General features: G+C 43.3%; 1 protein-coding gene across 1 annotated transcript in view; it reads right to left on the reverse strand.

Annotated features, from left to right (window-relative positions):
* The window catches only part of GRID2 (glutamate ionotropic receptor delta type subunit 2), a 765,251-nt gene extending 748,059 nt beyond the window's left edge, over positions 1–17,192 (reverse strand). Inside the window, exon 1 of the mRNA XM_063336608.1 lies at positions 16,903–17,192. Within this exon, the coding sequence (XP_063192678.1) occupies positions 16,903–16,990 (88 nt within the window). The 5' untranslated portion in view covers positions 16,991–17,192. The remainder of the gene's footprint in view (positions 1–16,902) is intronic.
* Between the last annotated feature and the right edge of the window lie 595 nt (positions 17,193–17,787).

Consider the following 17,787-nt stretch of genomic DNA (forward strand, 5'->3'; position numbering starts at 1 on the left):
GACTGTGGAAATAACGTGAGCTATGAATTACATGGCCTGCTTGAAAAAGTGGCAGTCAGTGACTACTTTGAAAATCCTGTTAGCCTTTCATCATATTCCAGTTAGAAATGAGAGAAAGGAGCATGGCCAGTCTTTATCCTGATGACTGTTCCAGTAGGAGCTATTATGCAGAAAAGAAATAATACAGGAATAAAGTTCCGTCTGGATCCAGCAACACGTTCAAATGCAGACTATGGTCTGGGTTGCTCAGCAGGTGAGATGAGACGATGACAAGTTCTTTCAGATCTTCACAGAATAGGGAAGACTTAAAGTGTGAGAATATTTCGAGGCTGTATTCAGTCAGCAGCCTCGGTGGTCAGCAGCTGAAGGCAACAATACTGTTTTGTATGACATAAAACCAAATGCATGCAAAAATATTTTGTTGTGCCACTGCATAAACTTGTTGGCTGCACAATTTATGTTTATTGGTTAGAAAAAAATAGAACTTCTCTATCTGCTCTTCACTTTTGATTGTGTCTAAAAGCAATTGAATACAGACTATACACTGAACAGAAGACCACGGAAAAGTGAGTTTGGTACTGTGCCCAGGCGAGTTAGCCCTAGGACTCAAACCAGTGCCATTTAAAGGCATTGTGGTACGCTATGGAAATGACACCAGCAAGAACGTAAAAATCCTATTTTACAAGGAGCAGATTGATAAATAAGGAATTTAAAGAGGATTTTAATAAGTGTTTTGGCTCCAAAAATTATGTTGTGCTAATAAATAGAATCTGTCAGCACAGATGGGGAAAAATAAGAGGTAATAGAAGCAGAAACATTTCCCAAATAGTTTCAGGCTAAAACTATTATTGAAGCTTTCCCTTGCCTTTCTGGAAACATGAATACAAGAGCATTGTCCTGGGGCACGAGACCAAGTAAATGAAGCTGACAAGAAACAAGACAACAAGATTACAGAAACTTTACCACAAACTGCTTTTTACTATGTACACACTCAGCACATAAAACAGGTCCGTGATCTCAGCTACTATTACCACAACACGGATACTAAGCGATGCTATTAGATGAATAGCACCAGGGAACAGAAGGTACGCTTCTCTTGCAGTTTAGCTATGAATTTCAGTAACCGCTCTTGCCTAAAAAGCTGACGCCCCAGAAACTTCTCCATTTCCTTCCTACCATTATGCTAGATCCCAACATAAATATACTTACACACCAATCCACAAACACAGTCACATTATCTTAAAGGTCTGGAATAAACCAAGAGTATTGTTTGCAACATAGGTACTGTGATGATAAATGTCACTGCGGGTACCAAATTCGGTCTGGAGGGACTGGCCCAAGGCACAGTGAGAGAGAGGAAAACTGCTTGCGGTAGGTACCGGCTGGGTGGCAGAAAACTCTCCACTTGCTTGGCTTCACGCCTTGGTGTTTCATGAGCGCAAGAAACTGCTGGCATGCAGGCAAAGCCTTAACTCTCCCTTGGAAGTGCCTTCTGTGGTAGGAGGATAAGGGCAATCCTGGGATGAGATGAGATAAAAGAAGCTTGCTGGGAATGAGAAAGGTAGGCAGTAGCATACGCAAAGCGGGCGGGTGAGGGGTGGCCAGGAGCTTGTCCTAGTTTACTTGGTGAAAAGGTAATGAAAGGAGGGCAACATTACACCTGCCCTGTATTACATACAGCCTGACAAAAAGCTATGAGTTGGCTTAGCTACCACGAGTGCTCCTCAGAAAACTACCAGAATATTCCTGGGCTAACTCACTCTCAGTTTTGTCTCATTTAAGCCCCTACACTTTCAGCCCGGATGCTCTGCCTTTTGGCAATCATACTTTTTAAAAGACACTTCCTTATCTATAAATAGAGGTAGGTACTGAGGAGGATTCACTGTAAGACTATGTTTATGAACACTTCTAATAATTTGTTTTAAAATCTCAAAGCACCTTTCTGCATAGTTTTAAAAAATGTTTAGACCAAATGATTCCAAAGGAAGAAACAGACAATGAACATGTGTCCTGTACATTTCACCATTTTTATACTCCATCATGGAAGCAAGAATTCCATGATGACCTGCAATCAAACCACCTCCTCCCTTCCCTTGCTGCTACTAGAACAAACGCTTCCTTCCCTTGCTCTGGGTGAAATCCATCCCATTCTTTGTCAAAGTGCTGGGAATGAGAGGGATCAGTTAAAAGGTAGCTGCTAGATATAGCTGTGAGTCCTTCCAAAAAATAAGGGATTCATGAGATGGAAATTGCCCTCACTAGTCCTATCACAAGCAGCCTCTAAATAAAGTTCCATTCCTGCTCATATATGCTTTGAATCTGTCAGTACTAAACCAATTTTTAAGAAGGAAGATAAACATTTAAGTATGAGGAGACAAGCCAGGAAAAAGATGTGGGAATACATCTGACACTGTTTTCACGCAGGGTCACCATGCAGTAGACCTGGTAGAGATAACTCAGCAGCCAGTCATGATAAATGGGGATCCCTCAGAGGGGCAGGTTTACTGACTGACGTCTGTGGACTGGCCAATTCCATTTCATCAGCCTCTTATTTACTGTAAATGTCTGGAAAATCCATCTGTTCTTACTTCTCTGTATAGACCAGATATGAAAGGAAACAAAAGCCTGTCTAAGCAAAAAGCAAGGGCATGACAAGAATACCCTTAAGATAAGACTTTATTCTCACAGCACAAACAGTCTCTGTTCCCCATGCCTCAGATAGACATTTGCTAACACAATAGAAGGTGGCTCTCTCTACTCCTTCTCTCACATCAGATAAACAAAAATACCTCTCAGTGATAGTACACGACAACATAGTTGCTTGGATTGAGCGATAGACAGCCAAGAAATCTTTCATTTACCCTGGCTCTACAGTGACTAGTCTCAAGCAAGTAACTGTACGGGTGATCAGCCCGTCTACATGAAAAACAAGAAAAGCAGTGTGGGTTCCTGAGAGGCAGCAGTACGGAAGAGGTGAAGATCTTTACGCCTAAAGTAACAGGTGAAAGAGATATGACTCTTCAAACAAGCAATCAGTTCCAGTTGTACTTCCAACATGGAAAAATAATAAAAAAGAATAATAAAATGTAGAACTGGTATATCATCCAGGAGAGCTGGTCTTAGTGTGTCTTAGCTACATGGACCACATAACCATTGTACCAACAGGCATATGTGCGCACACACACACACTACCTGTACCCCAGCAAGAAATACTGATGAAAATTATTTCAAGCTAAAGGCAGATGAGAGATATGATCTACTTCTCTGCAGAGCTAGTTAAGAGTGTTAATTATAGCCCGTGCAAGACTGTGAATAAATAAAACTCAGCGAACCCTGTTCAGGAGAGAAGAGAAAGACACCAAAAATGCTTCTGCTTGGCGACATTTTCCCTTTTCTTCTCAACCAGAATTTCTATAAAATATACCTTTTAATATGGATCTCCAAAATCCTTCCTAAACTAGGTGATCAACATGTAGTCTGTCATTACTAGCTTTCTCTTCTTGCTCCCTTCTTTAAATATTGTGCAAGATTTAGCTGTTCATTTATATGAATAAAACGGCCTTAATACTGTCACAGAAAGCATTTCCTAACAGATACTGGTAAGTTATGCTGGCTTTTGGAACAGGTCCTTCTTACTAGACCTAGACTTTGAATTATTTCTTCATGTGAGGCTGAGAGAAGTCTAGGGATGGAGATGTTCTGCATTTCCAGCAGCAGATCATCCTCTAAGTGTAGACTGACTTTCACATACAGAAAGGGCTGAGTGTTTAGGTGGTGGTCAAAACCCCATAGGAATACTAAGAAAAGAGCTGTTTCTCAGTTCATGAGAGCTAAATGATAAGGAATAGCTTATCAATGGAGCTTTCTAAATACCCATGGTGAGCACATTCCCTTGTTATTTTGCCATACAAACTGTATTTTTAGTTATCACTGAATTGTTACCGTGCTGTGAATGAGAAGTGGTTGTAAATAGAAAGGATTCTACTGCAAAACTGGGGGCCAAGCTGAAAACTGTTAGAAACAGGCATCACTAGCCACATACCTCAAATATTTACTCCTTTATGTAGGCTGAGAGTGTGAAAAAGTCTCTAGTAGGCAGTGGTCCCCACAAAGAGTTTGCGGTGCCTTGAACTAAAATACTAATTTAAGAGTTAGGCTTTTCTTCACGCCGTGACTCCTCTGCTCTTTCTGGGAATTATGGAGATTTTTAAATAGTACTAATCCTCACTAGCAGATGGTAGTAGCACTTTGTCAGAGCATTATTACATTTAAGTTAACACTTTGGAATTTTAATGCAACGGCTCCAAGACATACTCCTCAAACCGCTCCATAAAAGAGCCATTTCAAAGCTTACATCTGCATCTGCTGCCGTCCACTGACTTCTTAACATCAGGAAAAGCGTCCTTTGAAACAGCAGTATTAAAAATGATAAAACATCTTCAAATCCAAAATGGTCAATGGGAATCTGTGAAGCAAACCGCAACCGATAACCTCTGTTGTATTGCTAAAGCAACGCTAACAACAAAATACCTCTTCATGGCACTTACTCCTGAACCTGTCTTAAAACCTAAATGCTGGTTATTCCTAAGTAGCAGACATTTGATTATTCATTGCAGATGCCTGGGGGTGAGAGGGAAGGGAAACAGCACACACTTGTGCTACAGGGAGGATTAGGCAGAACGAAGAGATGGGGCTTACAGGGACGACTTTAACAGCTTTCAAAGCACCAACACCGATAATTTCAATATTCTATTTGTTACTGCAAGCTAGTGGTACTAAATGATGCAACGACCTTGTTTATATAAAGTTAGCCTCTCTCTCCCTTTCATGTTCTGGATGGGAGTCTATAAACCTAGTATTTTCTGAAAACAGTTGTACTCCTTACTTGACAAAACACAAAGAGCCAATTAATTCTAGCCTCAGGGACATTTGGCAGTCTTACAAAAAATGGGGGGGAAAAATGCATCCCTTTAAAAAAAATGCTAAAAAAATCCCCATGGTACTTTAATGAAGAGCTTTTTTCTATTTATTTTGGGGTTTTTTTCACTCCTAAATTCTGCAGATGATTTTTAGCAATAACAATTTCCAAATGCTATCATTATATACCTTCCCCTGAGGAAGTATTTGCCTCCTCCCTCCCATACGTCATTCAGCCCTGTTATTAGAGATCATTGATCTCAAACAGAAAAATATTTTTAAGCCTACTATCCCCAACTCTTTTTGTGTCTCTTGTGGAGGAAATACAGTCCATGGCTATCCCTTTGGCTGCTTTAAATGGGGGTTGGACAAGGCTGGTGTTGACAGAAAACCAGATTTTAACCTCAACAGCCCCAATGAGGACATATGCCACAAGATAAGTGTGAATGCAGATCCACTCACCACTCCGGCACTTCACTGAAGAGAGGTGTAACTTTTAATGCAGCTATTCAGCTATTCAAGAGAGGAGGAGAAAACCAGCGGTCCCCCTCTCACTCTGTAGAAGACACCGCAGGCTGTGAATCCAGAAGCACGCTGCATTATTTTCCCTTTCCTTCCTTCCTAAATTAGGTCAAAAGTCAATGGAGCAGAAGCTGTGGCTGTGCGCATCCCTTCCTCCTACTCATCAGCCACAGAAGGGGAGCCTACGTGGAGGCACAGTACAGACCGACAGTAAAACGCTGCACAAAGGGAGCAAAGGAAGATTATTTAATCAGCGGGATAATGCTAAGGCACAGGGAGGTACAACACGCTCGGAGTTATCCTGGGAGCAGTGGGGTGGAAGACAACACTGCAGTACTCATTGTTTGTATCTGTGTACAACAGTAGTAGGCAATACAAAGTTAAAATGAATCTTGCTTTTCTGCAAAGTAACTAGGTACAATTATCAGCTAAAGAAAAAACTATTAAGATCCACCACACAAATCAAACACAAAACTATAGAGGCTAGACAGGGAGAAACAATCCCATTTTCTAATCTGTAATTTAGTTTCTTTAAGACTTAATATTATCTTCTAGATATATTGTTCTCAAAACATCGTTCGCATTATATTATTATTCTTTTCAGTAATATTTGGGTCATTCCAGTGCCTCGCTCCTTTGGATTTCCCAACTTTCCTTATACGCATACACATATACCTCTTCTGTAAGGCCTGTCACAAATGTTGAAAGTCCAGTCTCCAGCCCACATGAGTGTAACATTACCTGCTATTCCCTAGGAGTATCTTGCACTCTTACAAGGTTAGCCTGGCCCATCGCTCAGGGCAGCCCCCTCCAAATGTTTCCTGCATCCCGTCTCCACCCAACTCCCACCACTGCGAACCACAAGCCTCCACCCCCTTCCAAAACTCTCATGTAGAAGGCACCACCAGAACCTTCCCCGCACTACTCCTGCTCCCAGAGCCTCTCTGCTGCAGAAAAAGCCCAAACAACGCTTTGTTTCCTGCCTACTCGTGCTGTCCTTTACCTGCAAACTCCCCCTCTCCTTGCAGCTAGACACAGCATTGATGATGTCCCTAAGACATCACCCTCTGTGATGGCGACTGCCAAGTGCTGTTGATCATTCCCAGTCTAGCTTATATACTGCATGCAGGCCATGTTTTTCTCCTGCTCACTCCCCTCAGCCATTTTATTTGACATAGTCCCTATACTCTTAGCAGCATTGGCAAAAATGAGAGAACTTTTTCAAGTAGATGGGTGTTTCTCATCTATCTCCAGGATGCAGTCCAATTCCATAACAGGAGACATACTGCAAGGAACTCGAAAAATAATTTCTCTAGTTTGTTTCAGTAACATTTCAATAACATTCTAGAAACTCCGCAAGGCTACCTAACAAGGCTGCAGGTGCTTTCAGAATCACTGATTATATCTAAACATCTCTTTGAAACATAGTAGGGCGTTTTGCAACATATATTGTTCCACCTTACCAAAAAGGGCTCTTTTCTTTCTACCTAGACCTCTTCCAAAAATGTACTATAAAATATTTGCTCAAACAAGAGAAACCAAGAGACAGCCAGCACATGTGCATAACCATGCATTAGTTCCTGTACTAGGTAAAGCCAGAGAGTAACATGTCGTCAGCTGATAACGACTGTTTTTATTTTGCCAATTTAACCAATTGGCAAAATAAAATAAAGCAGTGTAGGTAATGATTATACACACATTGCTGGCCTTCCTTTCCCATCAACTCTTACCTCACAGCACTGTAACTTTTGTTAGCACGTGCCCAAAGCCAGGGAAGCACTGACATCAGCCACGCTGCATCTGCCCTGTCAGTACATCCCTGTAGACATATCTATGTGCTTTCATTCCTGCGTACCTAGAGTGATCATTCACGAACATGAATGAATGAATCTGTCTCTCAAAAGAAGTCAGAAGATCTGCAACTTTGTCTCCTGGTGTACAAACTGTCTGAGTCGCAGAGAGATCCAAGCCCTCTCTTTTACTACATCTTGAAATCTTCTGACAGCCAATTTTTTTGTTTCATATTTGTACAGCTTCTATCTCAGTGGGGTGCCGTTTCACGATTTGTATTCACGTTATGACTTCCTGCAAGTAAAAAGCCTCCCAAATCTCTGTGTTGTTACTAAAGGTAGAAACTAACATCATCCACAATTACAGAAAAATCCAGTCAGTTGTTTTCAAAAAGAACAATCCCTCTGATTACAGAAAAAGCATGTGTTTATACATTGTATATACATGCATAAATACATACCCCATTGCTAATTAGTAATCTGTATCATGGAGCTGGAAATTTAAGTAGTACCCGAGTAGTACATTTAAAAAGATATTGATAGCAAATATTTTAGTGGATATTCTGCAATAATGCTTAGCCCTATACATTCACAAAGGGGAGAGCTGAAGAAAGACTAGCTTTAGGCACAAAACCCAACTTTTGGGAGTATATTTGTCTCAAAAGAGGTCTAATAAGTGGAATTCCAGGGAAATAAAAAGCAGCTTTATCTGTCCAAATAACAGATATTTGTGTTATGATATGTTTAACTTTATTCTTCCTGGACAGAAAAAACAACAGATATTTAAGAGTATAGATCATAGCAACCATCGCAACTGCTTGCCATGAACTTGGAATACAAGAGAGAAATAAATGAATAAAAATAATGAAAGGGAAAAGTATATGTATTTTAACACGACCAATAATAGCTGTTGCCTTTCACTTGCCATTTAACACACAGCCCGTCCTGTGCCCTGGCTGGACACTGCCAGTACTCTACAGTGGCTTTGCGGAGTGAGAACCAGATCTTTTCTAATGTCTTTTTGCCTTTATCAACTCTCCAGTACATGAAATGGTTTAAAAACATTCTCAAATGTTTAAGCTGCACACTGTAAAGACTGCGAGAAGGCAAAAGCCACACAACAGCAAATATCCTTGCTTAATAGTGTTTGGTCCAAAGATGTCCCCACTGTGTGCTTTCAGCCCGTGGTATATTGCCAGACAACTTTTAATACTGGTTGCAATCAGTGAGGTAACTGTGCAATAGTCTCTTGTCACCTGAGAAAGGCAGCTGACATCTTCAAAACATCTCAATGGCTCAGGACCCTAAGCTCGACTGGCAGTCAGTCAGACTTGAGCTCCTGCACACTTTAAAAACAAATCGAGTTACCATCTGTCATCAGCTCTGGGTCCCGAACACAGGTTTTGAGTTGGAGTCCCAAGGCAGGGAAGCCGGCCCTGTGCACATTTTCATTTCTCTATTTAAAAAGGATTTGCAAAAAGAGTCATTGTTAGATTGTATACGTTAAAATAAGGCACAGCAAATCCAGGCCTGATGTTCAGGTCTGCTGCTACGCTGTCCTCTGCTTTCTCTGTAGCTCTCATCCAGAGCTACTTTCCACGGCACCAGAGTGGTGCTATTTGATTTTGATTTATCACAAGTGAATTATTATAATGAAATCACCAACTCGATTTAAGCCTCTGAGAAAGATATGGTTGGACTAACAAAAAATTGTTCTGCAAAACAAGCAATTATTGTTAGGTTCACTAGATATTGGCCTTGGCAATCCAACTGATTATAGAAAGTTAATGATTTAAAAAGCAATGAAGAAATAAGAGATTAAATCCTTTAAATCTGCATGAAAGGCTCCAAGAGGAATTTTACAGTGATTTTCACTGCATATTTTATTAGATGTGTGATATTTTATTCATAGGTAAAGCAAATATAACAATTAGGAATAATTAGCATTTCAGCACAGAGAGTTATCTAATAGGTTAAAATACACATATAATTCTTCATTTAAATTCTGTGTCTTCACATTTTCCCCTTTCTGGTTCAGAACTTTTCCATTTAGCATAGCACTTATGGGAATGTTATACAGCTCCAAAGAAACAGAGAGAACTAGTGGCTCTCGTCTTTGATATCTTACTTTCCTCCCCTCCTTGCATTTTTACTCATTTTCTTTTTCAATTTCCTCTTGAGCATAGCTTGTCAGATAAACCCAGCATAACTTTCAGGAGACTTTTTTTCCCTTTCGTCTTTTTTACCACCCTACTTCCCACTCATTCGAGAACTAATGTGTGCAATGGGAACCTCCTTTAAATCTAACCCTGCACATACAAATCCATCAGTTTACAGTTGACTAAAACGCCAGTATTTGTACCATCTCTTCCACTACAACTTTAATGCTACAGAGGAATACTGTACTTACTATATTATCCTTTCTCACTAAGCAAGAGTCACTTTTTATGTGGGTGTTGTGTTGTTTTTTTTAATGCAACACTCAGAGCTCACAGAATATGCCTTCTTGAGCTGATGCGGTTACCCCAGACCAAAGCAGGAACAAGGCGCTCCAGCTGAAGTGCACTCTGTGGTACAATACAGAATACAAAATACTGCCTTCTCTGAATTAAGTGTATTATCACTGAAACTAGGATATAAATTTTGAACCTTACAAAATTACAGCACTGCACAATTTCGAGCCTGTTCCCTTGCCAAGTTTCATAACTGTCATCCAAACGCCAGTACATTTCATCTACTAACCTTCACTTTCAGCCTGTGTCCTCCCTGTTACACGGATCAGTTATAACTCTCCAAGTCACATAAACCATTATTAATTACAGCGCTTGCAGACACAAAAGAATCTTTCCCTTACTCCATCATCTCTCACAACCTCTTGGCCAACAATAACCAGAAACCAAAGCCTGACTGCTATAATGAAGAACAGCGGAGGAAACTGCCCTGCAGGTGCTCATGGGAAGAGACTGAAGTACAGAAAGACACGGCAAGTCACACACCATTTCCTCACCCGTTCTTCCACTAGGTGCTTCCATTTTAGTCTCTATGTTTAAATTACTACTTCTACATCAAGACTAGACAATTAAATTCTAGTTTGTAGTGGAGACAACAGCACTTCTTCTCCTTGTGCTGCTTCAAATGCATGAGCCAGCTAAAATCTGTGCCCAGAAGGTTTTGCCCAGACCTTCCTTACCTGGTGCTGAGGATGGTTTAATTAGCACAGCGCCACACTTATTTAACATGCATTTAGCACATATTCCATGCCAAGTATCACATTGCAACAGCTCAGTATTACACCCTCTCCAATACAGTCTGCTAGCCTAGGTGAGCAACAAAGCCATGGTCAACTGTAGTTCCTTTTGGTAACTACTGTAAGGAACAGGTCAACTCCTGCTTGCTAAGGGAAATAGCAGATAACGCAGGAAGACAAAATAACATCACAGAAGGAAAGAAATCACATCTGTATCCAAGAAGCCCAGCAGGAAGCCAGTTGCTAGACCATCGATCAGTCTAGAGTACAAAATGCCCCAGAGAAACATGAGTTTTCATGCCCAGTTCTCAGCCACCACAACAATTTGCCGGCAAACTGTGTGTTATGCTTTACTCTTGGGCTGTGACTGTCATAACTTGCCTCTTGGCACGCCTAGATAGCACAAACAAACGGGCTCTCGGAGATGGGTGTCAGCATGACCGGAGCCATAAATGGGACTGTAAGGCCTATAGGATGCACAGGTGTGGAGCCATCCAGGTTTTGACAGACATGCCAAGCCCTGCCTCTGAAATCAAAGTTTTCTTCCAATTTCACTAGGTTAGATAATAACTTACTCCTCCTTGAATTCAAATCTAATTAAAAAACCAAAACAAAACAAACAAAAAAAAAAACCAAAAAAACACTGCCACACCAACAAAAAATGACATCTGAATTTGCAGATGCAGAAAGGAATCCGAGTTTCCCCTCATTACTAGTGTATCATCCGAAGTCAACATTTTGTACATACGAAGCTACCATGCGTCATAATTTACTGACATAACATGTTTTCAGAGTTTGATTATTTTCTCATATTTGCTCAGAATATAGATCATTTTGTGAATCTGTTTCCTTTCCTATTGGTCACTTCTAAGTCCAAACAGCAACAGTAATTGTCTATGTCTAGTAAGATTTTAAACACTGAAGATATAAAACACAAACTATGTTCGGAGAGTGTGTAGATGAAGAAAGTTTTACCGTGCTGTCATATGTAATTCAGGTAATTAGGAAAATTAACTAGAAATGGATAGCCAAATAGAACTACTCTTTCATCTAAACTATTTTTAAAATCATTGTTAACGTGCTGAAAAAAAATAATCAAGCATTGTCAATGGAGTAGCTGTGAAAAAGAGTAAAAATACAAACCTCAAAAGGCAAAAGCCTCCAATAAATTTCAGCAAAAAACAGACTGTCATGGCAGATTATAGATAGCTATATATCAAATGGAAGAAAATGATGTGAGTTCAAGTCTATATCTAGGGAGTAACCTAATGGCTTACAAAAGTCATCTCCTGCCAATACCGCTTGCTTTACAGGGCCAGGGAGTGGAAGAGAACCATACTTAATGCCTTTGTTCATTAAGTTAAATGAACCTTAGTTGGTAGGTTTATGTAGTCACAGTCTTAAAAGATTTTTCTCCAGTGTGTTTTTTCAAAGATGGCATTGTGAGAGTAAAGACTCTGTGCATCCATAAGTACTCATCTGAAAGCGCACAGCAGCAGCAGTGATTGCCATGTCAGGCATTTGTTAGGACACCACTTGAAAATGGATGGTTGGGTTTTTTTCTCTGTCTTTATCAAGGACAAAGAACTTCAAGTAACTCTAAGAATTATTTAAGAACGTGAAAAGGAGCCACCTGCTGTAGTCAGCAATCCACGGGCTCAGTTTAAAAAATTCTTCTGAAGTCAACTAAGTGACTCACCTGGATTATGACAGACTGGATCAGGCCCTGGTGATCACTAAGAAACACTCCAGAAAGCAGTGACACCTAATGGCAAACACGCCTTCGGAGGATAGCAAGCCGTAATCTATGGCATGGAAAATTATTCCTCTTTAGCTGCAGAGTAACTAGCACTAAAACACGTTACAGGGACTGAAATGCTATCACAAATCTAAGCACCTGGGAGACAGTTTAAGAAATAGCGCACATACAAACACAGAGTATGCCATGCACGCTGTGCATTTAAGTAGAACATAGTTACTAATAAAACCCACTGGCTGCTGAGCCACAGTGCACTGTATTCCAGGTCTTCATCCATATGTATGTTTAAAATAAGTAACCTTGGCACATTCTAGAGCCTGAGAAACAGAGACCTGATCTCTCATCTGTGGACACTATAGGCATATAGGCATTTTTTAGTAAGTCTGTTTTGCTTGCTTGTCCTGCGCTTTACAAAATGTATGTGAGAATACTGTAATGAACAGTTAGTGGCATACACTACGTACCTTCTAATGAAGCTTTACCAATAGCACAGCAAATTAAATTCCTGTTAACAATACACAACACAATACAAGCCAAGCTGCACTGTAGTACAACAGCTTACCAGACGAAACATGGATGTGCATACCATCAAGCTAGATGACTCCCTTTCCTTCAAAAAAAAATTGTACATTTTAAGGGCACTACCATATCAACAGGAGAAGTAAGCAACAGGCCACATGCCAGAATTGCCATGATGTTATTATCCATGGTTCAGAAGAGCTTAAAAGTATGAACCAGCGATGCTGGGGACTTGCCTAACACAAGGAATGCAGCAGTCCTGGCTTGTAAAGTCTAAAAGCTAAGAGGAATAAGGAAAGAGCGGATCTAATTTTCTCTCTCAGAAAAAAAATATAGTAGACATATATTTTTATATATATTAAAAGCATATTTATAAATATATGCCAAAGTGCATGTAATATATATAACTATATATCGTATATATTTCTGAACTTGCCATTGAAAATAAAAAAGCTAAGGGTAGTATGCAACTGACTGCGTATGACTGAAGCCACTGATAAACATAAAAAAAGCAACTTGAAGTAATCAGGGTGCCTGAACTATTGCTGCACACTGCTGCAATGAATTAGCCTTTAAAAATACTTCAGTGTATACTAAATACAAATACTCTTGTACCATACTGTGTGACCACTGCCCTAGGTGATTTTGTTGCACCTAATACACACGTGTTTGCATATATGTTTCTATAGGCACAATAGGAACCATATGCACATACAGATGTACATATCGAGGGGAAAAAAATGAGCACAAAGTAGAAAATATAAATGCATGAGACCATCAGCTGTAGAAGATACAAAGCATACACAAACTGTGCAGTTGACAAGGAATGCCACCTAATCCCTGCTTAATTAAAGCACTGTTCTAAACTCCTGTTTAGGGAGTGAGGAGTGTGGGACGACTGATGTATGAAGAAAATATCAGGCAGCGTGGCTAATCTCAAAGACTTGGGAGCTTTCGAGCTACATAAATCAGAGCGACTTTTTGAATAGCCTCATAAAACACAAAATCATTGCCATTCCACTCACGACTTTCAGATTCTTCCTACAGCATACAGATCATTAGGAAACTTCTAAGCAATCAAGTAATGTGGGGCTGATGAAATTACTCAATCAATGCATGGGCTGAGAGAAGCAGCATAATACGGAATTGCACAGTTTTGACATGGTAACCCTGCCCCTTTCTTTTTTATATAGGGGTAAGGAAAATTACAGTAGAGTCGATTCATTTCAACATTTTCACAAGAGTGCTTAATGTAGTCTTTCTGAACTGCCAGTTCCTATTTATAATAGCAGGGCAGCGGAAACGTGCAGACTATACGCAGCCCTCCCAATGTTTAAAATACAAGATAGGGAAACGTTTATTTTTAAATGTGTGCATTTACATACACACAGACCTGCTCTAATGATCAACACCAGCAGCTGTAACCATTCAGAAGACAGAAATATGAAAAAGCGTATCGCAGATAAATACGAGTGACTGTACCCCTCCCACTGCCATCACCAAGTCATTAATCTTTACTCACTAAATTCTAAGATTTTCTGTCATTGTCTAAGAGATGGCTGATAACATACAGATACAGAAAACATCCCTTTACAGGAAACACATCAAATAACATGTAGGCAAGCAAGATAGTTAGTGCATTATACTGAAAAAGTATATGCTATCGGAAAAAGGGTACGCACAGGTAACGTGTTATTTCTTATGACCACCTGCCCCTCCCAAACGTGGGAAAATATTTTCCACGTGAATATCTTAACACTGTAGAATGACAAAAAGATAATGCATTTATTTTGTTTGTTGCCTAAGGCATCGGTACTACCTCTGGTAGCATTTCTTTCCCCCTGAACTGAGCATTTTGGTTTTTTCTTTGGCTTTATGAATTCTTCTGCAGTTAATTTGTTCATAGAGTAGCCTGCTACTGCTTTTGCTAACTCATATAATAAATACAGTTTATTATTTATGTCTAAATATTTTATACATAAGTTTACTCAGTACAAGTGGAAGAAAGCAAAAGGGGGTCAGAACATCCAGGTCACAAAGTACAGTGGTGTTACTAGGAGCCAAATTTTCATCTGCAAGCTGTACAAAGTTGGAATATTTATCTGTCTACCCATTTAGTGTTAAATAGTTCTAATTTCAGGTCATTTATTTTCAGTGTATTCATTTTAGTAGATTTAAAGCTCTGTGTAACAACTATCATTTTGCCATTTTCATGGCAACGTAAACCAGTCTATAAAGAGGTAATCCCCTTGTCAACTGTACTAATTTTCTCTCAAGACAAATTAATCGTGTGAGAAAAAACTACTTTGAGCTTTTCTTTTGCTTTCAATGAGGATTTATTGTGTTGATGTATCTAATCACTAATGGCATTAGAAAAAACATTAGTGGTAGAATGTGTTGCACCCATCATATGTAAACAAGTGAAACAAACAAAATTGTCGTTAACACAAAGACAGAAAAGGTATCGTCTCCCTTGATGCTAGTGCAAAGGCATGCAGCTCACCCAGCAACGCTGCTTTTAGCCAGGAGGATGGGAGACAAGGGATTGCAAAGAAACTCTTCATCTGCTACACAGTCAAAATTTCCCCCCAAATCCTAAGATCTGATCAGTTTGTTACAAGCTCCTAAGAAAGAAATCGCAACGTAACCGTCTCCTACTGTCGCTTTAACAGCCTCCAACTGGGAAGAATTAAAAATGAAAAAGTCATTCTCCCTTTAAAAGGAGGGCATAAAGCCCTGTGCGATATTTGATGCTCCAGTCGCACACAGCCCCAAGGACTGACCCCTATAAAGTTGCGGTACCCAAGGGGAGCGGTAGCCCGTGGGCTCGGGGGTGGGGAGGGCTGCACGAAGGGCTGGCGCATCGCTGCCCAAATCTCGGTGTCCTGCAGGACAGCTCTTGGCGGCCGGGCTCTTCCCGCTTCCCCTTTCACAGAAACCCGCTACGGATCCCCACGGCAGGCACCGGCAGACATATTTATAAAGCCAGCCCCCGGGGGAGAGCGGCAGCTGCCCCACGGCCGGGGCCGGCACCGCCGCGGGGACCTCCCCAAATCCCTGGCGGGACCCTACCCCCAAATGCACCTTCCCCGGGGCAGCGCGGCGCCGGCCGCCCGCCCGCCCCCGCCTTCCCAGGCTCCCGCTCCGCCTGCGTGCGGTGCCTGCAGATGGGCGAGCGGCCGCGGGGGAAGCGCCCTCCTCGCCTCGCCTCGGCTCCCCCCGCGCATCCCCGGCCGGCGCAGGGGGGCGACCCGCTCTCGCCGGTCGCGGGAACAAAACCGCCGCTCGGCAGCGGGGCTCGGCGCTTCCCAGGGATGCGCCCGCCGAGAGGGGATGGCTCCGGATAACGGGGAGGGGGGAAGCCCCGGCGACCTCTCCCCGGCTGGGAGCGCGGGCAGCGCCGTGCGTGGGCATCACCCGAGCTGCCCCGCCGTGGCCGGGAGGGGGGGCCCGACGCCGCTGCCAGCTGTCCCCCCCGCCTCGCACCCGCCGCCGGCGGGGGAGGCCGCTACCCTTCCCGGGAGCCGCGGCCCCGGGAGGCGCCCGGCCGGGCCGGCGGGGTGGCGGCCCGGGAAGGGGGGGCGCGGGGCAGCCGGAGCACCCCCGCCCCTGCGGCCGCCCCCCCGCGGGAGAGGAAGCGCTCACGTTGCCAAACCACCTGTTCCGCCGCGGGAGAGGAAGGCGGGATGGAGGGGGGGTGTGAAGGAAGGAAGAGGGGAGGGGGGGTTGCGTGGCCGACACGGTGGTGTGGGAAATACGAGGAGGCTTGGTGTCCCCCCCGGCCCGAGGGCGAGCCGGGGCAGAAGGAAGGCAGGCTGGAGCTGAGAGGCTGCGGGGAGGGACCGGGGAAGTGTCCGAGCCCTGGCCCCCCTAGATCGTCAGCCGCGCAAAACCTCAAGGTCTAAAGCACGCACGTACCCCGCCGACAAGAAACCTTTACACAGAGCGGTAGGGGGGAAAAGAGGACGCCTAAGATCCTGGTGGGAAGCAATTATAAGAGGGGAACAAACAAAAAAAAGCAAGGAAGCAAGGGACAGAAGAGAGCGGGGGCTGCGGGGGGAGCGGGGGAAGCCTGCCAAGAGAGGGAAGGTTGCAAAGGAGAGCTGGAAAAGTGTCCAGCAGCACCGGCAGACGCAGCACCCCCTTACCGATATGAATGATTGAATCTGCAATCGTCGCTTTCCAGGTTCGAGTCCAACAGACGGACACGACCAGGATGAGGGAGAAAACTTCCATCTCCTCCGGAGGTCCAGGCTTTGTAACAACAGATCTCTTCGCCCAACGGTGCCACCGCGGAGGACAGCGCGGCGCAGGAAACCCAAGAGTTTGAGGTGCCGCCGGAGGAGCGCGTAAATCCCGGTGTCTGGCGCACGGCCGCGGCTGGGCAGGGAGCGAGCCCGGGGCTCCGGGCGCCTCTCTCCTCGGCGAAACCCCGGCGTCACTTCGGGGGGCTCCTGGGCAGCACCAGAGTTGCTGGGAGCGCCGGCAGCAAATCCATCCAGCCCGGGCGCCGGCGCGGGCAGCGGACGCCTCTGCTGGTCAGACAATCCCCATCCTTCCGCCGGGTCCAGGGATCCGCTCGGTCCCGGCTGCTGCACAGCAACTTCCAACCCACACCACGCACAGGCTCACACGCACACACACACACGCAGACACGCACACACACCAAGCACAGACACACACAACCCCTCTTGGCCAGAGAAGCCCCAGGAGCCCGCAGCAAATAGCTCGCCTTCAGCGAGGGAGGAGGAGCGGGCAACCGGGAGAGCAGGCGATCCCCCTTCCAGCAACCAGATTCCTGCAGGAAAAGCCCCCCCGGAGGCCAAAAAACAAAGTGAACTTCAAGGTAATGCAGATAGTAATGCAGAGATTTCCCCCCACCCTTCGCTTAAAAAAAAAAAAAAAATTGCTTCCCAGAACTGGAGGAAAAATTTTTTAAAAAAAGAAAGAAATCTGCAAATCAAGCCCGGCGTGCTGTCTCTGTCGCGCAAGGTAGTGGTTGGCCAGGGCAGGAGCGAGAGGAGGAGTGCTCG

The sequence above is a fragment of the Chroicocephalus ridibundus genome, chromosome 5 (assembly GCF_963924245.1).
Source record: "Chroicocephalus ridibundus chromosome 5, bChrRid1.1, whole genome shotgun sequence".
Classification (NCBI taxonomy): Eukaryota; Metazoa; Chordata; class Aves; order Charadriiformes; family Laridae; genus Chroicocephalus; species Chroicocephalus ridibundus.